This window comes from Solanum dulcamara, chromosome 3 (assembly GCF_947179165.1).
Source record: "Solanum dulcamara chromosome 3, daSolDulc1.2, whole genome shotgun sequence".
Lineage (NCBI taxonomy): Eukaryota > Viridiplantae > Streptophyta > Magnoliopsida > Solanales > Solanaceae > Solanum > Solanum dulcamara.
Genome location: NC_077239.1, coordinates 12122466 through 12145440, shown reverse-complemented (window position 1 = coordinate 12145440; position 22975 = coordinate 12122466). Strand labels below are relative to the sequence as shown.

General features: G+C 36.6%; 1 protein-coding gene across 4 annotated transcripts; it reads right to left on the bottom strand.

Annotated features, from left to right (window-relative positions):
* Positions 1–3772: 3772 nt before the first annotated feature.
* Positions 3773–20143, bottom strand: LOC129882408 (stress response protein NST1-like). 4 transcript variants are annotated; one of them, XM_055956689.1, is made up of 10 exons: positions 19890–20141; positions 16469–16541; positions 16131–16372; positions 6927–7133; positions 6730–6822; positions 6544–6654; positions 6083–6457; positions 5847–5936; positions 5534–5597; positions 3773–4127 (listed from the first exon to the last, which is right to left on the bottom strand). In XM_055956689.1, exons 2-10 carry the CDS (start codon positions 16530–16532, stop codon positions 4123–4125), a joined length of 1251 nt encoding a protein of 416 aa, XP_055812664.1. In that variant the 5' UTR covers positions 16533–16541; positions 19890–20141; the 3' UTR covers positions 3773–4122. The 4 variants fall into 4 exon arrangements, with proteins under 4 accessions (XP_055812664.1, XP_055812667.1, XP_055812665.1 ...); XM_055956692.1 differs by lacking the exon at positions 6544–6654 and having other exon boundaries at positions 19890–20143; XM_055956690.1 differs by lacking the exon at positions 5534–5597 and having other exon boundaries at positions 19890–20137.
* Between the last annotated feature and the right edge of the window lie 2832 nt (positions 20144–22975).

The following is a 22975-nucleotide window of genomic DNA, read 5'->3' as shown; positions in this document are numbered from 1 at the left end:
ACTTGAAGATTTTGGAGTGGTAAATTACATTATCCATCTCCTGTTTTAGAATACGAGTTCACTCAATATGCCTAAGAATCCAGTTTAGCATAAAAGGACTAAACCTATTGATGTGAGGAACCATTTTCTGAGTGATAATGTTGAAAAGGGAAATATCTACATGCAATTTTGCAAGAGTGAAGATCAAATTGCTGACGTATTCACCAAGGCCTTGAGCAGGAACCATTTCGAGGAAGTCAGATTGAAGTTGGGGATGTTGAAACTTAATTGAGTTAATTCTATCCGAAGCATTCAACCCTCATTGATTATGTTTAGGAAGTAGGTATCCTCGTTCTTTGTAATGCATATTTTGGTTAAATGAGTCTCATACCTTTTGCAGTTATACACACATGATGGATATGCTAGAGTAAAGGAAGGTCAGGATAAATCTGGGCAAATCACTTTCAAATTGCAGAGAGGGACCAAATCCTATCTCAAAGGTTAGAATTCTTCACACTACATTTAAACTACTCATGAGAACAATTTTGATTTCCACGTGTCAGTCATCCGTCTTCTGACCGTTGTCCCTATCGTTTAAAATTCAAGTGACGCATCTTTTCAAGGGACCTGACACACCTCTTTATTTTCTTTTATACTCTATTTCCTTCATCATTTTCTCAAAATTCAAACTCATCTTTCAAAGAAAAATCTCTCAAAGCTATTTTTTTAAAAAAAGAACATTTCTCTCTCTCTCTCTCTCTTCTCTCTACTATAGCAAAAATGTCTCAACACAGTTCTCCCACCAAGACAGTGTTAGAAGTCCTAAATGAAATAGATCCATTTGACTTTGCCTCTCCCTCAGGAAATCCTCTTCCTTCAACTCTCATTTTAACCATTCATTCAGTTGAAGAGACAAAGACCCCTACCACTGAGGTTATCCCTTCGGCCAGTGAGAAAGCTACCCCTATTTGTTCTACTACGCTAGATTTGAACAACCCGCAAGACTCCTTTCTTGATGAGTTTGTTCAATTCAAGATTCAACCTAAGAGTGAAGCCCCTACATCTCCATCTCAACCTGGTCCTGCCGTATCTATCGTATCAGAACAACTTTTTGAAGGAGATCCACTAGAGGGCAAAAACACTAAGTCAATCATTCTTGCTACCAGTGAGGAGTTGGTGGTGGAAAGCTTCACTGAAATGAGGGAGAGTATGAGAACTCCATTCTCATAAGAAGGAGAAAACACACCAGAGAGTCCTCTTGAGGACTCTGGACCAAATTTTGACATGACACCACGTACTGGTCTACCCTCTAACTTTGTTGATGATGAAGAAGATGAGGATAATCTCTTTTTTCCTAGGCAGTAAGGAGAAGAATGTTTCCCATCTCAAGCAAGGGAAAGAAAAAAGCTCTAAATGGAAAATCTATAAAGCCAAACCCTTATCCTACTAGGGGTTTGAAAAGGAAGTTGATGAGTAATGCCGTGAAACCAAAAAAGGCTCGAACAACGGAGATCAGAAAAACAAATTATGGTCGATGAGGTCCAAATCCCAGATACTGATGTGATCGAAGTTTGAAGGGAGAAAAATGAGAGTGAAACAGAGTCTGATGACATAGTGCCTTTTGTTAAGAATAGAAGAAGAAAGGCATTAAAAAATAAGAAGCCTACCCAGATTAGGGAAAGAAAAGCTCTTATTCAAAAGGAAGTCGATCCAAAGAAGAAAGGGAAGGGTGAACCAGTGAAAAAAAGAGTAAAGGAAACTGCCAAGAGAAAGAGAAAAGAGTCCCCTGATGAACTTTTTGATGAACTAGGGTCTTAGTCTAAGAAGGGACCAAGTTCAAGAAGTAAAAAGGTGAAAGTGGAGAAGGGGTTAATAAAGGAAGAAAGAATCAAATTTTTAAAAACTTAAAAGGCTCTGAATGGAAGAGTCTTTGAACCTGAGATTATGTCCAAACCAGGCATGTGCGAGTTGGCTGATGTTATTAAGTTGCAAAGTTGGACTCATCTTTTTGTTAATCATGTTCATGTGTTGCATGAGGCACAAGTGAGAGAATTCTACTACAATGTTGCTGCTTTTGTAGATGATGGGAGTCTTAACACCCAAGTAGGTAACCGGTGGCTTCAATTATATGAGAAAATGTTGGGAGAAATTTTGAAGGCACCGAAGGAGGGAATCAGGTCTATAATTGAGCAATCTTGCTCAAAGGAGTTTGTTTAGAAGTGTGGCAACTCCCAAAACGCAGTAGTGCTGGTATTCCTAACAAATTTCTAAAAGGGGAATATCAGATTTACTTTGAGTTTGTCAATAAAGTACTCCTTCCCAGATCTGAGAAAACAATTGTTGCCTCTACTACTGATATATACATCGTGGAGTCCCTAAGCAAGTTTGAAGACATTAATCTCCGTGCCATCATGTTGGAACACATGCACAAAATTGTGTCTGTGAAGGATGGAAAGCATGGTATGGGTTATGGCTATTTCTTGACAAAGGTGTTTAACCATTTGGAGATTCCTCTTGGAGCAGGTGTCAAAGGAACTGCATGTGAAGCAGACTATTTCCATGAACACTCTTGTTGCCTCTACTACTGATATGTACATCGTGGAGTCCCTAAGCAAGTTTGAAGACATTAATCTCCGTGCCATCATGTTGGAACACATGCACAAAATTGTGTCTGTGAAGGATGGAAAGCATGGTATGGGTTATGGCTATTTCTTGACAAAGGTGTTCAACCATTTGGAGATTCCTCTTGGAGCAGGTGTCAAAGGAACTGCATGTGAAGCAGACTATTTCCATGAACACTCTTGTTGAATGTCAATGTGTGGAGGAACAAACGGGGTAAGTGAGCAAAGTGTCTGAGTTGCCGGCGTAACAAGGTCAATTAAAGCATGAACAAGGCCAAGTCTTACAGGTCAACGAGCTTAATTGAGTGGGCTAAAAGACCTCATTTTCAAATGAGCTTCAAAAGTCATGCTCTAGCCATAACTAATAGACAAATAGAGTAGGATGATATTTGAAATTTTGTCTTCTTTTATACAAAGATGATAAAAAAATTATTGAAAGTAAAAATAGGGGTTTCGTTAAAAAAATATGTTCTTCTCTCTCCTCCCATGCAAAAAATATATGTTCTCTCTCCTCTCATGCAAAAACCTAACAAGGCATAAACCTTAAGTATATATGGCAGTGGCCGACGGCCAACCATCTATGGTGGCTCAGAGTTGTGCATTGATATATTTCTTTTAGTTTTCCATTTGGTGTCCAGTATCTGCATTGGAGCCTGACTAATTTAGATTCTCACTGCGTAGGGTGATATTCGAGGGGGAATTGCTCCTTACCAAGAATTTTTAATATCCTAGATTAAAACTCGAAACCTCTTGTTAAGAAAAGAACTTCATCCTTTGCTCCACATTCTTTGGTGGTGTGAATTGATATTTTGTTCACCTATTGTTAACAATGAGGGCTTTAAGGGTGTAAATTTAGTTTTGATTTGAGTTTTTTTTTTAAATGTTGGACCGTTATAAATATTATGGACAAAGATATAAGTCTAAACATGATATTATATTAGATGAAAATATAATTTTAACAATAATATTTCCTCCGTCCCATTTTATGTGGCATAGTGTTTAGGAAAAAAAGTAAGACTTTTATAACTTGTAGTCTAAAACAATCTTTAGATATTTGTGCGGTTGTAAATTATTTCACTAAGAATAAAAAAAGAATTTTAAAGTTAAATTATTTCTAATCTTAGTAAGGTGACATTCTTTTTTTGATAGATTAAAAAGAAAAAGATGCCACATAATGGGACAGTGGGAGTAATTTTTATTGCCATAAATTAGATATTTTTTGTACACCTTTAGTAACAACTTGTGAATAGTTGCTACTTGCTACAAACACAGAACACATTCTTTTAAAAGTTTTACAAATAAATATATAAATTGAAAAGAATTTATATTTGCAAAGATCAATGTATAAAATTGATGCATGCACCAGATATTAACTTCCAAAAGCTAAATACTCCTAAATATATGCTTTTACTTACATTAAGGTCATTACATTCTAATTTCAAGAGTAATCTAAAAGAATCTTCTTGCAATAGCTTGTGCATTACATGAACCAAATTGTCAGCAGTGATGAATTTATACATGTTCATCCTGCAAATAAAAGATACACATAATTATTTTTCGAAAAAGTAAGTTATAAAGTACACAAAGTACATGTTTAAAAAGTAAAAGAAGGCCAGAACCACATGATCTTACTGTTTTTTTGCAACTAATCGCATCACTAGAAGTTTACATTTTATAGAATGGTTGGATAGAAACATTCAGATAACAATAAAATTGCAACCCAAGTTCTTAAAGTATCAAACCAAGAGAAGTATTGGAAACAGAAATGAATAAGCTGAAGGTGAAAATCATTAAAAACTGCCTCACAAAGCTAAATATTTTCCCAGACAAAATTGCACCAAGTACCTTCTAAATACTCCTAGTGGAGAATTTTACTCGAAAGAAAAGAAAAGAAACTCTCAGCGGAGAACATACCAATTCTCCATTTGTCTTAAATAGTATCTAAGTTAACAATTCGGGGTATGCTCGAGCAGTGTCCAACTAAAATTTTTTAGCCAAAATTGTCCCATATCTTTGAGGGCAGACTTAACTTTGTCTTCAAGTTTGTAAAACGTGAGCAACTTTAGTCCAACTAAAGAAATGTGGCTAAACCATTTAAAAAACTAACAGATACATGCTATTCACATGACAAGATAAAAAGAAAGTTGTTTCTTGGATCTTCTTCCCCAGTGCTCTCTTTCCCCTGTTCCATGTCTTACTTTGAAACCTTGTTACAGCAGTAAAAGAAAAAATACTTGGCACCTTCACATATATATCAAATATGAAACTCTAATTGTCTTGTATTTGATATTATATTAACCACTGCATTATCTTAAGCTACAGTCTACACAAGATAGTAGTTGGTAATTGGAACTTAAGCTTATTTTGCTGTATACTTGATAATTTCTATTATTTGCAAGGTTTCTTTGATGTGTCAGCAATAATGATTCTATCACAGTATCACTCATAATTCATAAAGCTATAAAAATGATGCTATCTTGTTTAATTCTCTCTTTATTGGCTCTTGTACTATCTCTAATACTTGAAAGCTAATTCTACCGTAGTATACTAGTTCTGAAGCGTGATCTAGCTATGACAAAAACATGATGTACAGCTATAAAAAGTGAAAAAGACATTAATCCAAATTCAAACTTCAAAAATTTCAAGTTATAAACATCAAAATTGTGTTCAAGCTTTAAGCTTCTGTACCTATATATTTCAGCAGATATAAATTTCAAGCACCAAATATAGTTGCTGCCGACTCTTTTCATTACTTTTATCTTTCTTTAGTCATTTATAATTTAGCATTACAAATTTTATAATGAACTCAAAACTCTCAGAATATATGGTACATGATCACTAAAAGCAAACAAACGTTTTCGGAAAATGCCAATGCAAATATCAGAAAGGCTAGGTAGAAGTTTTTTTAAAAAAAATGAGGGATATTGACTGACTTGAGGGTGAAAGAGAGATGGTCTTCCTTTTGTAAGCAGCAGGTGATCTGTCTCTGTTAGAAAACTAACAGAAGTGGGTGTTCTCAGTTACCCTAAGATATTTTACTATAGAGAAAAATAAACTTGTTAGATGAACATTTATGCATACAACCAAGATAAGAATGACTTGAATGGCTTCCAGACATACAAATACAAAATACGAAGACTTGAAAATTTACTACAGAACATACCAAGACTTAAAGCAATTAACAAACTCATTTATGCATACAACCAAGAAAATTAATTATACATGAGTTGGATGAAGTTTACTTACCCAATTTTTATCTATTAAATTTGTAGGACTTCCCTCATCTGAACCAGATGAGTTAGTAATGATGTTGAAAACTGCAGCAGGAAGTCCACTCTGTTAAACATGGTACAACTAAAAGAATTTAGTTTATCGTACAAAGGAAGGATATAGGAACGAGGAAGAAGCAGAGATAGTGAGAGTGACAAGCTATATTAGTAATAAAGCATTTACTTGTTTAGTATCTTATACTAAATAAATACCATGGAACTTTGCATATGGGATACTAGTGCCATTACGCCCTCTTTTAACAATGTTTGCTCACGCACTAAACGAGCTTCCATAACTTCTCGATTTTTCCGCTCCTCCTCAAGTTGATTTTTTATTTCCATTAGCTTGCTTTCTAAACTCTCTCGTTTACGCCGATCTTCTTCTATCTCCTTTTGTTGTGCTTCTAGTTGCTCTTGAATTTCATCTTCGAATCTCCTATTCGCTGGCTTAATTCCCGATCCTTGACCACGAGTAAACCCTGCTTTTTCTCTCATAATTTGCATAAATGCATCATTAACAATAGGGTCCACATCGGTACCCTCTTCAATTTCTTGAATTTGTTCAGCAACAACTTCTTTCACCGTATCCTACAAGCAAATTATACAAGCTTAAACTTTCAAGATTTATTTATAGAGACTCATTCTAGGAATAAAGATAAGATTTTTCTATGTACATTCACTTCAGCAGAAGCATCATTAACCCAATGCCCATTTGACTTCATGTGAGTCATTTCCCAAAATTTCTGAAAGTTTGGCTCTTTTCCAGTGTTTGTGTTTGTGTCCCTCTACCAAAACAAATCAAATTATGTTATTTATAAAAAAATAATCAAAATAATCAAAAAAAAAAAGACATGTCTCACCGCTTCAAATGATACTGCTTGGAAGGATTTTCTGCCACAAATATGATTCATTTCTTGTTTTGCCTTATTACTTTTGTTTCTTTCACTCATTTTCTGCATTGATTTTGAGTCCATGAATTCATTTTGATTTAAGTATAAGCAGTAGAATAAGAAAATAAACAATATTATAAAGTTAAATCCATTGTACTCCTAATTACCTTAAAATCGTCAGAGCTGAAATATTCCACCAAGAATTTCCATTCAGCTTCATCAACCTGTTCTGGCATGTTTTGCAACCTTGCCTCTTTTGTAGCAAATTTCTTAAAATGATCATGGAGCCTACTACGACGATATCGATATAAATTTTTAGCTGTTTGAAGGATAGTATCCCGATTGTGTTGTATGTCCGGAAGCTGGAAGGAATCCTGCACTCAAAATAAAATTTAAGTGAGCTTAATTAAAATAGAACTTTGATTGTCTGTCAATAAACTAAGGGATGTTTCAGAGTCAAATGATCTAAAGTTGGTTTATCAGTATACATTTTTGTATACTTCAATCCTTGTTCTGATGTATTATTTAGTTCCCTATCTAAAACCTTAATTCTGAACTCACTCTGTATTGAAACAAAAAATTTAAAGATATTCTGCTAACACGTTTTCGAACAGAACTGTATATGGTGCACGAGCTTTGAAAGTGGATCCGACAGATTCTCCTATGAGTATGCTTTCCAATCCTTTGACGTAAGTGTTCCTTGTTGCCACCATTCCCTGATCGGTAACCTTTCTTCATTTTTCAGTTATGAGTTCTCTGAAGTAAAATTTGCATCGGATTATTTTGAACAAATTAAAAATGTGACGTGAATGAAGACTTGTTTGGAAAAATATATAACAATTGTTTGATGAATTGCACTAATCATCCTCTGTTGCTGGAAAATGGATATGAAGTTCATTGTCGATATGAGAAACAAAACCTACTCTACTCATCAGGACTGCTTAAGGAAAGAATTGTTCTAAAATTATGTATTCAGCACCGCTAGTCCGTGGAAACCATAAGAGTGAACCTGCCACGATTTGGTAGAATGATAAACCTGTTTGATTCCATTAACCAAACAGACTTGACTTTCACTATAGTTAGCTCAGTACCAATCAAGAAATGAAAAAAAAAAAAAAGAGATCAAGCTTGTGCGCGGTCGCCTAATCAGCAATCATTTCGGTTTACAATACCAGTAAATATTGCTTCTAGCTATCTGATAGCTCTGTTTCTAGGATGGTGATGCAACGGATTTAGATGCAATCAATACCAAGAGAAAAATCTCACAGATTATTATAATCAGTACTGTGCACAGAAAACTACCTGATAAAAATATTACAACACTAACTTATGTTGACTTGCATGCTAATCTAAAATGGCATGGAACAATATAAAAGACATCAGTGAACTAGAGCAAAATAGAACTTGGATATGCCGTGTTATTTCACACTGATGAGGAAAAATCTAACTAATCAAAACATACCACATGAATTTTGAATTTTGAGTCTGAAAAAAAGGTTTTTGAGACCCAAAAAATAGACAGTAGCTTTGTTGGATAGACTGGATTCAACAAAGAATGATATTCCTACACTGAAAATAAAGGGCACAAAAGTAATAACAATCAGAGAACTTATCCAACTTCAAGATGAAGAAGAAGACTAATAATGGATACTATCACAATCATATTTTCAGATTTAGTAGTTCCTTCCCTTTAGGACTCTATTGTAACTTCCTCCTTGTATTTAGGTTATAGGTTAGTCTTATCCTTTTCTTAGTTTATCTCCTTGTTGTGGAAGTTGTATAGAATCTATATATACTCAGTCTACAATCAATAAAATACATTTATCCTTTTATTCTACTGGCAATTTCATACTTTATATGGTATCCAGAGCCAATTAGCTCTCACGAGTAAAATTTTGTCGAGAAGCCCTCCCACCCTTCCCATCAAAATGGCCACAAACATCACTGTAACCAATTCTGATGCCAATACAACAATTGTTGATCCTACACTTGCTGTTACAGTTTGTTTCTGAATTTGTTTCATGGTATCGCCAAGATCAGCTAATTCAAAACGCTATCTTGGTCTCAGTTGATCCTACACTTGCTGCTATAGTTGCCACTGCATCCACTGCCAAGGCTGTTTGGGATGCTTTGCACACTGCATATGCCAACAAATCGCAAACAAGAATCTTTAGTTTACGCGATCATCTGGCTCGTCTCTCAAAAGAAAGCCTTCCTGTCGTTGATTATCCTACACCAAGCTCGATCTCTCTGTGATGATCTTGCCACTGCTGGATTTCCTGTGTCTTAATGAGAACTGATTGTCAAGATCCTCACTGGCCTTGGACCTGGATTTTGTTAAATATCTACTACTATCCGTGCAAGAGATTCTACTATCTCTTATCCAGAACTTTATAAAAAGCTGCTTGATCATGAACTTTTCATAGAGCATGAAGAGGCAAAGAAGCTACTATCAACACCAATTACTGCTGCTATTGCACAACAAACCAACACGCATGCTCACCAAGGAAACAACTCTAACAGACGTCCAAGTGGAAATTCCCCCAACACCAACCAGTCATTGCATGCCCAACCATGGCACACTAGAAAAAACAACCAACAACAATGTTATGACAATACTCTCAAGTGCCAGGTGTGTGACTGTCCTGGTCATTCAGCTAAAGTCTGCAGATCCCAATCACACAATCACCTACAAGCCCAGGCAACCTATGCTACTTGCTCTCCAACTCAACAGGCTCCTTGGATTGTTAATACTGGCGCCACTCATCATATGGCCTCGAATACTCAAAACCTCACTGATGTGCACACCTACCATGTTCCAGAGGAGATAGCAATGGGGGATGGTAACACCATTCCAATATCTCATACTGGTAACACTAACATAAGTGCATCAAATCAGCAATTCAAGCTTCTCAATACCTTATGTTCTCATGCTATAAAAAATTTCTTTTTTCTGTTTCCAAATTTCGTCGCAATAACCATACGTCCATTGAATTCTTTCCTTTTTCTTATTTTGTGAAGTATCTGAGTACGGGGGCACTTCTGTTTCGCGGGTAGAATAGAGATGGTCTATATGAATGGCCGTCGGGTGGTGCCCATCGTTCCCCCCAATGCAATGTTGCCGCTCCTCTACACCTGTGGCAGCGGTGTTTAGGCCATCCTAATCATCGTGTTTTTGAACTCGATTTTGCATCAGTTTTCACTTTCAGTTTCACATTCTAGAACTGCTTCTGTTTGTAATTCATGTTATTCTAATAAAATGCAAAGGTTACCTTTTTCTGAAAATTCATTACAAAGTCAATGACCATTGCAAATTATTTTTGTAGTGATTTATGGGGGCCATCTCCTGTTTTGTCAGTTAATAACAAGAGATATTATGCCGTATCTATTAACCAGTACTCGAAATACATGTGGTTGTTCATCCTAAAATCCAAAATGGAAGCTCTTGATGTCTTTCAAACTTTACATCCCTTTTGAGTGTTGTTTCAAACCAAAATTTTCTCTCTCCTAACTGACAATAGTAGTGAGTTTCAAGGTTTATCCTCATATCTCAAAAACCATTGTATTGAACACTTAGTGACACCTCCATACGCACCCAAAGAGTGACACCAGTTGAACGCCAACACTGGCATGTTATTGAGACTTCCAAAACCTTGTTGCATCAAGCCTCCTTGCCCTCAACTTTTTAAAGTTTTGCCTGTCACCAAGCAGTCCACCTTATAAACAGTCTTACCACTCCAAATTTACAAAATAATGCCCCTGTGAAATTTTATTTCAAGAGGCTCCAAAGTATGAATCCCTTAGAGATTTTGGTTGTTTATGTTACCCGTGGCTTAAACCATATGCCAAAAAAAAAATTAGAGCCAAAATCCAGTCATTGTGTATATTTAGGATTTTCTAAAATATTATTGCCACCAATGTTTTGATCCCATCAAAAATAAACTGTGAATAACAAACAGACAAGTTTAGATTCTTTTCATCCACTCCAAGATGCTCTGCCCGTACACTCTCCACCGCCCAACTCAACGTCTACCACAACAGGTGTCTCCACGGTATCGGGTAATTCTCAGAATTAATCCTCTACTTTATTGCCACCCAAAATTACACCACCCGATAATACTCAACCCCCACCATCATCCAGACCATTAATCACCTATCAATGCAGAAAACGCCAACAACTAAGCACCTCATTGTTGCCACTCCCTTCCACCATACCTCCCCCAACCTACCTTCTCAGTCATCTGACGATAATCCTTCCCAACCCACAGTTGCTTCAACTCCATCTGTTCCTTCACCCGCGGTGACCACTTGAACTCATCCTATGGTCATACACTCCAAAATAAAGAGCCTCAAACCCAAGCAGTTTAGTGTCAGTGTTCAACTTTCCTTGTCCTTTATTCCTCGTACATACAAACAAGCATATCCTCACCCTCACTAGAGAGAGGCCACGCAAGCTGAATTTGAAGCCCTTGTTAGGAATCGGACATGGGATTTGGTTCTAGTTGCTCCTTCGATGAATGTGGTTGAGCGCAAGGGGTTGTTTCATATAAAACATAAATCTGACGCCCATTGACAGGTATAAAGCTCGGCTTGTTGCAAAGGGATTTACCCAGTATTTAGGCTTAGACTATCATTCCACCTTCAGCCCAGTAGACAAACTAGTAACTGTTCAGTTGGTGCTTACCATTGTAACGCAATACAACTGGCCAATCCAGATGTTAATAATGCCTTCTTACAAGGATACCTTGAGGAAGAAGTTTTATGTGGCAACCACTAGGTTTTGAAGATTGAAGTCTCTCCACTCATGTCTACAAGTAGAACAAAGCGATTTATGGCTTGAAATAGGCCCCCTGAGCTTGGTACAACGAGCTCAAAAATTATTTGATGAATGTTGGGTTTGTCAAGTCTCAATTTGATTCTTCTTTACTTATTGGATCTAGTAAAGTGCATCAAGGACGAGAAAGGTGAAGTATCAGTGGATAAGACCTTTATCAAGCAAAGGTGGCAAGCATACTTTCACAGACTTTTAAATTAAAAAGGAGACAGAGACATTGTACTGGGTGATTTGGAGTACTCTCATAGTCTTCGAGACTTTGGATATTGCAGATTTTTTAGGGTTGAGGAAGTTAGACGTGCTATTAGCAGGATGAAGAGGGGGAGAGCAACCGGGGCCCGATGAAATTCCGGTGGACTTTTGGAAGAGCACTGACAAAGCAGGTTTAGAGTGGTTGACTAGCATTGTCGGTGACAACTTGTACAATATTTTCCAGTCCGATTCTATTAATAGTGTTCTCGAACAAGTTGTACATTTTGGTAGAATTAGTAGATTCATTGCTAGCATCAACAGAACCAAGAAATACACTACCGATTGGAGAATTCACTAAAATATTGATGAGCATTTTACCATTTCATGCCGTCCATTTGTCCATCATAATGGAACATCCAAATTTAGTCCATTGGACTCTATGCTCATCAACAATTTTGTCAACTTTCTTCACCTCATTTTTAGGTGAGTAACTCTTACTTCATGGAAGGTAGGAGGCTTCATTCCGGGGCCATGTTGTCCTACTGCCTCAATGAATTGATCAAATGATTTGTAATTAACACAATTAAAAAGGAGCCCCGCATCATACATCCATAATGCAAAAGCACTTACCACACGCTCCCTTAGAACTTTCTTGGTTTCATCAAATCCCACTCCCTTTTCAAAGCCTCCCTTTTGTTGTGATTTTTGTGAAAAAAAGAGATTGAGAGGACCTTTCTCCACATTCCGCCCCATGGATGATGCACTTCCACTAGAAGACATCTTTTGAGTTTTTGAGGGAGGCATCATTTCACTATATTCATCCATATCATCATCATCATCAATATTAACCACATGTTCTTCTTGTTGCCTCACTTGAAATCTCAGATTACTCGCGATTTTAATTTCTACATAAGCTCTTATTTCTTCTCTAACTCCTGGCTGACATTTTGGCATTGTTTTACATTTCTATTTCCACCCATCAAATGTTGCTTGTGTCGACGAGGAGGAGGAGGAGGGGGAGACAGAGGGGAAGGGGGAGGGCGGAGGAGGGGGAAGGAAGAAATGAGAAGAAGAAGAAGAAGAGAAGAAGAAGAAAAATAAAGAACTGAAGAGAAGAACATAGCTATTGAGACTTGAGAAATCGTTGAAGAAGAAAGACAATTTGAGCAAGAGGAGAGGAACTCATGCGTGACTTGTGTGAAGAAGATGAAAGAACTGATGTGTGACTTGTGTGAAGAAGATGAAAGAACTGATGCGCGACTTGTGCAGCCAAAAAAACCCTAAAATTTTCTTTTAATTAATACAAAAGTTCTTTTTAAAAAAAATTCAAAAGGCACGCCTTTCTCGCCATCGCCTCGCTATGTCGCCTCTCGCCATTCATCGCCTATTGGATCTTGCCTCGCCTAGAGGAGAAATGGCGACAGGCCATCGCCTTGCCTCGACATCTCACCTTTGGCGAGAGGCGCTCGCCTTTCAGAAAACTGAGCAGGACCAAAACAGAATAATTGAAGTGCAAATTTAGTGTTGCGATGGATGAAGAGGGCATGGAAGTGAGGCTTGCCACCTATTCTCAAGACAGAAAGCTTTAAATATCTTGGATCCATCATTCAGAGTAGTGGGGACATTGATGATGATGTCACGCACCACATTGGGGCAGCGTGGATGAAATGGAGGCTTGCCTCTGGAGTCCTGTGTGATAAGAAAGTTTCACTTAAACTTAAAGATAAGTTCTACAGAATGGTGGTTAGACCAGCGTTGTTATATAGAGTAGAGTGCTAGCCAGTAAAGAACTCTCATATTTAAAAGATGCATGTTGTGGAGATGAGGATGCTGAGATGGATGTGTGGACACACTAGGAGTGATAAGATTAGAAATGAGGTTATTCGAGGGAAGGTGGGAGTAGCATCTATGGTAGACAAGATGAAAGAAGCAAGACTGAGATGGTTTGGACATGTGCAAAGGAGGGGTGTTGACGCCCCAGTTAGGAGGTGCGAGCGGTTGGAGTTAGGGGTTATGCAGAGGGGTAGGGTAGACCGAAAAAGTATTGGAGAGAGGTGATTAGACGAAATATGGCGCTACTCCATCTCACAGAGGACATGACCTTAGATAGAAATGAGTGGAGGTCGCGGATTAGGGTAGAAGGCTAGTAGGGATAGGATGGTGCTTTGTCGTGGGTCTGTTTAGGGTGGTCGTAGGTCTAGGCGTGCCTTTATAGTTGTGTTGTTATTGCCTTTGATTATCACAATACTTTGCTATCACTATTGTTCCTATCTATTAAGAGTTGCATCGCTTTTCGTTTTTTTTTTGCAAGTGTGCTATATATATTGTAATTCTCTCTTACTTAGGACTGTGACTTTTGAGTTAAGGGTCTTTCGAAAACAGACTCTCTATCTCCATGAATAGGGTCTGCGTACATCTTACCCTCCCACCCTCCCAAACCCCACTTGTGGGATTTCACTTGGTATGTTGTTGTTGTTGTGTTGTTATTTTACATAGTTTTGGGTTCACTATTATGTGGATGATATATTTCTTTTAGATGAAGTATAATGTGGATGATATAATCATCTGGAAATCAGATTCGTGGGGTTCTTCATATAATTGATGATCTTTCCACTCGTTTCTCCTTGAAAGACATTGGACAGCTCCATTATTTTTTGGGTGTTGACTGTTGAGGTTATCTCTTCTACTGATGGTGTTGTTTTGTCCCACCACAAGTATATTATGGTTCTTTTAGACTATGTTGACATGGTAGGCAGTAAAGGAGCTTATGATCTCAACTGCCATTTTGACAGCTTCACTGAATGATCCTCCAGCTGATGGTACTCTTTATCCGCAGGTAATTGAAAAGTTGCACTACTTATCCTTTACATGTACTGATATTGCCTTCACAGTTAGCAAGCTTTGTCAATTTATGCACAATCCACGCCAATCTCACTAGAAAGTAATCAAGCAATTACTTCGTTATCTTTGCCACACCTCACACCTGCCAATATGGAATACAGATTGCCAAAGCTCCATATTCTCGTCTGGTTATTTATTCTGATTCAAGTCGGGCTGGTGATCTAAATGATCGCACTTCTACCTCTGGCTATATTACTTTCTTTGGTAGCACACCAATTTCCTGGTCCTCAAAGAACAACGCCTCCGTATCTCGTTCCTCTACAGAAGCTGAGTGTAGAGTTTTGGCTATTGTTGTTGCGTAGACCAAATGGATCAAAATCTTCTTTGTGAACTTCGCCTTTTACTTAAGGGAGTTCTGCAGGTTTTCTGTGACAATATAAGCACCACTTACATTTGTTCCAATCCATTTTCCATAGCATGTAGCCATTTATTTCCACTTTGTTCGTGAACAAGTCTAGAACAAGGATATTGAAGTTCACCACCTTCACTAAGCTGATCAAGTGGCCGACATACTCACAAAACCACTTCCCAAAGCCTCTTATGTCCAGCAATTTTCCAAGTTGGGTGTAGATGACACCACCAACTTGCGGGGGCCATAATAAGGAATAATATCACACTCATTTTCAGATTTAGTAGTTCCTTCCCTTTAGGACTCTCTTGTAATTTCCTCCTTGTATTTAGATTATAGATAAGTCTTATCCTTTTTTTAGTTTATCTCCTTACTGTAGACGTTGTATAGAATCCATATATACTCAGTCTACAATCAACAAAATACATAGTTCCTTATATTCTACTGGCAGTTTTATACTTTATAAAGACAACCTTCTAATAGAATTAAGAAGATGAAGAGACATATTAGAGCTAAAGGAATATCTCAAGTTTAACAAGTTAAAAATAAAAAAAATTAACAAGGTTAAAAAAATTTCAATTCTTTGGAATATTGACTATAGAAAGTTTGAAGATGGTTTCTCATTAACCTATCTTGTGCTTCAACATTATCTCCAACATAATTTTTATCTTGTAGTGGAGATGGTGCTGGGAAATAGAAGATGAAGAGAATGGGTACATATAATGGTTAAGATGGTGGCTGGGAAAGAACATAGGGTGGTGGAGGTGGTGGCAAGGTGAGAGCAGGAAGAAAAAAGAGAACGATTAGAACAAAATCAACTTCATGCGCGGTACTGTAAAAGCGAAGAAAAAAGAAAATTAACCAACTGCATCCAAATCAAGAAGTTGAAATCTGCACCGGTAATTCAAGATTCTGAAATGTATGCTGTTTTGATGATCTGAGTAGCCTATGGTTTATTAGTCTCATTTTCATTCTCTTGTGTCAAGGGAGGTGTTCTATATTTTTGGTTTACAAAGTGTTTTGGTTGAATTTTATATTTTTATTCATTTAAGGACCAAAAGAAATTATTAATTTAATAGAAAGAAAGTGAATTACCAGCATATGAGCAACAATCCTATCTTTTGCTAGATCAGAAACTCCCTTCCAATTCTTGACATCATGCCTAGCATTATGGAGAACTTTCACTGAGAGCTCGGTAACAAAATCTTTAGCTCCAGGACCTACCGCTACCGTTCGATCTGGTGGGATAATTACCTTCAACTTTCCATTGTCACTTTTCTTGCGTTTCTTTTGGATTGAAAGCCCTGTTGTCTTCCCCCTTCCCTTTCTTTTTGGTCCTTTAGCAATATACACAAATATTTAGGTGTATATAAACAAAACATATACAAGCTAGAAACTTTAAAGAGAATGGTTTAATGAATGAATCAACTTACCTGATGATGGGATTGCAATTACATCGGCAGTTCCAGCATTATTAGAAATATGCACATTTGTCATAATGATAGGCTGCAACATAATTAAAAAAATTATATTACTGGCAGAAAATAGATATCAACAAATAAAATGATGCTCTGAAATTGGGAAAACAAATAAAGTTATAAAAGGAAACGTAGAAAATAGAAATTAACCATTTCAGCGAGGTGATGGAAAACAGAAGTCCAATGAAGAAAGCGATTTAAAATAGCAAAATTGGGCTCAAGACAAGTTGAAAAAATCAAAACCAACCATCATCCTCGTTTCACTATATTCATCAGTATCTTCATCTGTTGCAGAATCACTGAAGTCGGCCACATTTCATGATCAGACTCATCTACAACTTCTAAGTCTACTTGTTATTGAGAGAAGGTGTTTCAACACTCACTCCATAAATATCTTCTCTTTGTATTATGATGACATCATTGACTTTACTTGAGGAATTGTTTCTCCCCTTTCAACTAAGTCAATCAGTTGATGCGGTTTTCATCTTTTTGTTCGAGAAGATCATACAAATTTTGTGGTCTTACACTTAACACTGCATATCATTTCTCATTTTGACCATGTTTAACATAATACATTGACTGAGCTTGAGAGCCTAGAATGGATGAATCATTAGTGTATAGGGTCATTTACATCTACACATACGAATCCATATTAATCCCTTTTGTAACATCTACTTCACTACGACCTTGAGGAAGAACTTAAAGCAATCACATTTAGAATAATATAACTGTTTTACTGCCCAACTATTACAACAAAAACAACATACGCAGTGTAACCCCACAAGTGAGTTATGTGGAGGGTAGGTGCACAATGCGAGGATACCTATATATAGAAGAAGATAAATTTTGTTAGGGTTACGCTATGAATTTGTCTCTTCATTTTCTTAGTTGTTTTTTAGACCAACTCTGGAGCCTCCCTCTCTTTATTTTGTTTTTATTTCTATGATTTACTCCTATATCAATGAATGTGATTACCGTGCTCCATGTTAATTCGATTGCCCTTTGTTACAAACAGTCACTAGTACCAGTAAGTGGAAAGCAGGCCTACTACATTGATCAATTCTGTAATTAGTAGCTAACTTTCCTAACAATTAATATTTTGGATTATTATACAGTAAAAAGATTTGTATCTGTACACAGCTTAAATTTGGGCTTCACTTGGATTATAGTTTCTTTCATATTATAACTGAATTGCTCCAAAAGCCAATGCTCTGCTCCTATAGTCAGGATTGCCACCTTGTAGGTGTTTAGGTTGGCATTTTAGTTCTATGACTCGCTCTCAAACTTGGTTCGTTGAAAATTGAAATTATACTCGATCTGATATTGTAGAGAATAAATTAGGACAGCCATATGCATCTCTAGGGCACATAAGATTCTCAATAACATCGGTCTTTTCTAAAGATTTGACCTATAGAACTAGTCTTAGAACTGTTAAATCTAGTTCTTTGGTTTTAGTTCTTTTCAAATTTTATTATCCATGCCATATGCTCCCCTTGAACAAGTAAGACTGGTCATACAGAAGAATGAGCTCCTAGTATCAGTAAAACTAACAGCACAATACCGTACAATAGGTAACAACTTATTAGCCCTCGAATAGTTTTGCATAATGACAGATTAACAAAGATTCTCTTATGTGCAGGAACATCAGGAATAGCACCTGAAGGATTATCCATAATACAAGGGAATCAACTATACAGCTGAAAAAGGAGAATGATTTGCTGATATCAATCCATAAATCATTGCATAAGTCAAAAAGGAAAGAAGATCAATTTAGAGAAAATCAAGCATTCAGGAGTAAAGACACAAGAAAGGAAGGACTCACAGATTCAGGGATCAAGAGGAAATCAAGCAAATCAGAAGTAAAGACACACGGAAAGAAGGAAACGCAGATCCATGAATCAAGATTAATTTGTGCTTAAGGGATCAAAATCAAGATACTCTGTACAAGGCAGAGACAAATCACGACGGACAGAAAAGGACTAAGATCACACAACCATATCTATGGACGTCTATACTCAATCAAGGAATCATTACAAATCCTTGATTGAATGAAACACCCTTGGGTTTTCCTATTTAGAGCTATCAGTTATCACTTAAATGCCTGCTATAAAAGTCAGCCCTACAAAAATAGTTCAGTACGCAGTTCACTTGAACTTGTACACTTGTTCTCTTACATCTTAAGTTGTGCGGACTCTATGCCGCACCCGTATCGGATTCACCAAAAATACATTAATTTTGGAGAATCCAACACGCACCCATTGACATTTATGAAGAGACCAAGCAACGTAGCTTTCATCTTTCATAAAGTTTTGTATTCATTCCAGTTTACAATTGTAAAAGAATAGAGAAAGAAAAATATTAGTGTAGTCAAAATAATAATCTGATTTGACAATCAGATAGAGTCAAAGTCCAACAACTTTGTACTACCAAGTTCTACAAAAGCTCTAAAAGACACCCTTGTAGCCCAAGGGGACTGGACTACACACCACACCGATGATCCGAACCAGTATAAAAACTTTTGTCTCTCTTACTTTGTTCTTTTATATTCATATATTATCTGTGATACTAACTTGCAGCAAAGTCGACTTTCATCTCTGAGTAGTCAACTCGGAAGAACTTTCAATTCACCCCCCCCCCCTTCTTGACTTTCACAGCTATCCAAACAAACTATAAGATTCTCAAAACAATCACTTCATTAAAAAACGATTCTCTAATCTCTAGACAATCAAGATTCTCAATCCATCAGTTTTTAAATAAGAAATCAAAACCAAAGGAAATTTCATTAAATTTTTATGTGGATCTATGGCTTCGAATTAGCTTATTCCTTTTCAAATTCTAGCAACATTTAAGAAAACGGAAAAAAGCCAAGGTGTAAAAGAAAAAAAGATATTGAAGACTATAGATTACAAAAACATTTTTAAGTAGTAGAAGCATCAGTGATTTCTACTTTCTTTTGGAGCCAACATCTGATTGAACCTTGATAATTAGATTTATGCCAGCAATTAGCAAAAAACACTCGAGGGTCGAGAGTTTCTCCCGCCAAATTTTCATTTTACCAGTGATTTCATGAAGTTTGAGACAGGGAAAACTGTTGTGTTTTCAGGTATTGTTTTCTGATGCAAAATGTACTAATGAATTCGTAAAGATTGACAACAATTTCTCTCACAATAAACCCAAAAAACTAGATCTACCAAACCCAGATTCAAATACGTTAAAACCCAAAACAAAATTAACCCTTTTCTAGTCCGAAAGTTTCGAGCTTGTATCAGAAGAAAAAAAAGGAACTTTACATACTCATCGAATGATCCACAAATTAAAAAGATAACCAAATCATACCAAGCTTTGTGTAGAGACTACATCATAAGTGAAAACTCACCGGACTTTGGGCAATACGCAGCAGAAGCAGCCGAGCATCGAACCAGCAGAAGAAAATCACAGGAGAGATCAGTGGAACAATGAAATGAAAAGAGAAAACCTAAAAATTTGCCGCGTTAAAAATTCCAAATATTTCGATAGCAACAAGCCAACAACCAACAACTGAAACAAGTTGTTGTCATTTGGAAAAATTAGGTGATGAGTAATATTATTGGTTGTTGGTAACAAGTTGTTGCGATTTGTTTATATTCAAAATTTATTATGTATTTAGAGATAATGGTCAAAAATAAACTTATTGGCTAAAAACATTCCTTAATTTTGGACAAACTTAATGCTTCTTTGCCATGCGCTTTCGCTTTATTTTTTAGAAGAAAGAGACCAAATGAGAGTGAAAGGCAAGGGAAAGTGATAGAAAGGATAGGTACATCTTTGTGTTATTAAAGTGAACAAAAAACATTCCTTATCTATGTCAAAATTGCAAATTCATCATTCCGTTAGTTTTTGTCAAGAAACTAACGGTTATGGTCAACATATGCGCCCTTTTCATTGCTCCCTAAATTTGGTGCCATTTTTCACTTCCATTTCCCTCCACAGATCTTTACAAATCCAAAACCCTAATTCATATATATATATATACACACACACACATTTTTTCGACCTTCGATTTTAAAAATTCTCACTCTGGAACGGCCTGTAGAAGATTTTGTAAGGTTCAATTCTTTTGTGGTTTTCAAAAATTAATGGATGATCGATATGTATCAACTATGTAGTGTTGTACGTAAAGGCCGCCAATCGATTGCTCCGAACATAGCCGTTATCGAGAAACGACGAACCGCACGCGCCGATTACAAGGTTGAGGGGAAAGGTATAGGGAATAGAGCTGGAGGAGGGAGGAAGAAGAAAAACGATGTTGTGAGTGGTGATAATATTGTGAAGGAAATGACGTGGCACAGAACTAGTGAAGAGAAAAAAGAGGAGGAGTAGGACAAGATTGTGGGTATGAGAGTATCGGAGGAAGTGGTAATAAAGGTCAGCTGCATAGGATGAAGGCAACACTCCTCCATTGCTTGAAAGGGTAAGAGTATTCTAATAACTCGAGGGAGCAATGGAAAGGGCAAATATGTTGACCATAGCCATTAGTTTCTTGGCAAAAACTAACGGAAGGATGAATATTGCAATTTTTGACATAGATAAGGGATGTTTTTTGTTCACTTTTATAACATATGGATGTACCTTAAGTTTGTCCCATAATTAAGGGATGTTTTTAGCCAATAACTCGTCAAAAATATCTCAAGTATCAGCTTTTTGTGAGGTGTTTATTTGAATTATCAAATGTTTATGTTTTATTATGTGAAATACAACCATTTATTAAATGGATAATTATTGTTATATTCAAAAAAGGAAACTATTTACCATTGGATACCCTATTACTTTCATACCCCTTATTTTTACTATTTCGCGCATTTGATACCATGAAAGTATATAATATACTCTAATGGTATCAAGCAGTTTCGCTGAAACACTGTCTCTTCCATCTTGATACCATCAGAGAATATTATACTCTGATGGTATCAAGAAGAAACTACCAGATAAATTACTTGATACCATCAAAGTATAATATACTCTGATGGTATCAAAGAGGAACAAGGGATGGGACACTGACATAAATACACGTTTAATACCATAAAAATATATATATACTTTGATGGTATCAAGAAGGAAGAGACAGTGCTTCAGCGAAATTGGTTGATACCATCAGAGTATAATATACTCTGATTGTATCAAATAGGAGCAGTGATGCTGACATCAACATGACGTCATGCGTGAAATTAAAAGGAAAAAAGTGGGGTAAGAGGGTAAATAATTTAGGTCATGAGTCTATTGTGGATAAATAGTTTGAGTTGGGTCCAATTTGGATAAATAGTTTCACAATTGGTCTATTAGGTGTAACTTTCCCTTCATCAAAGGCATAACACATAAACATGTCATTCAACTTAGCTTTAGATGACAATTATGTCCTTTAGGCTTTAACTTGGATCCCTTAGATTTAGGTATGCACAAGTAGACACTTAAACTTGAATAAAGTGAACAAGTAGGCACATGTCAAAGTTCTTTGAAGGAATCAATTTGTTGAATAGGCTACATGGGAAACCGAATATGATATGCAAGCTAGATACCATCATTTATTCATTCATCCTAGTGTCTCTATTGAAGGTAATACTCCTTCCCTTAATTAAGATTCAATATCTATTCGTGTGTTTGAATGTTTCAGTTTTCATGTTGAATTAGTGTCTTGTGCATTTTCCTAGCTAGGTCATCATTCGAGGACGAATGATCCCAAGGGGAAGATGTTGTAACACCCCAAAAAAATTCTAACTCAAATCAAATCAAAAAATCCCAATAAAAGACTTAAGTTCTTTTGAAGTTTTGACTTTTATTGACATCATCTACGGCCCGTAAAAGCAACCATGGACCGTAGATGGCCTCATGGAATCAAACTCCTGAAACTGAAAAATTGGACTTGAGTTTCACTGACTGGTCTACGAGTTATAAAAGGATTTACGCACCGTAGATCGAACCATGAAACAAAGTTCTAAAAGTGGAAATTTAAGTCTGATTTTTATAGACCATTCCAAAACTCGTAGAAATATTTACGGTCCGTAGAATGCCTCGTGACTATAAAGTCCTGAAAGTCTATTTTTTTCTGATTTCTACAACTGACCAGTATGATCCATAAAAGGGATTGCGGACCATAAAAGGTCTCGTAAACCCCAAAACTTCATAAACCCCCCAGAATTCAACCTGCTTTCTACTGGAGGTTTTTACATGTCGTGGAAGTTTCTACGGACCGTAGATGGTCTCGTAGAAGGCTCTGTCCAGTTTTTAATGAAGGTTATTTCCCTTCTAAGCTTAAGCCTGGACAGTTTTACGCTTAATTAAGTTTTTTTTCAGTTTAATTCGATCATAATACTCTCATAATCATTCCCAAGACTTAGAGCAAGATTCAAGATGAGAATTTGAGGGTTTCAAGCATCGTCTTCAAGTTTCTTCAAAAACCTCATTCTTTCAAGTATGTAACGCTACTCA

Bases quoted from the DNA above. Each gene is read 5' to 3' on its own strand.
- LOC129882408 (XM_055956689.1), bottom strand. From the start codon at position 16,532: ATGACAAATGTGCATATTTCTAATAATGCTGGAACTGCCGATGTAATT. The intron at 6,655-6,729 runs GTGAGACATGTC...TTGTTTTGGTAG, and splicing joins AAGCAGTATCATTTGAAGCG to AGGGACACAAACACAAACAC. The intron at 6,458-6,543 runs GTACATAGAAAA...ATTTGCTTGTAG, and splicing joins ATGCTTCTGCTGAAGTGAAT to GATACGGTGAAAGAAGTTGT.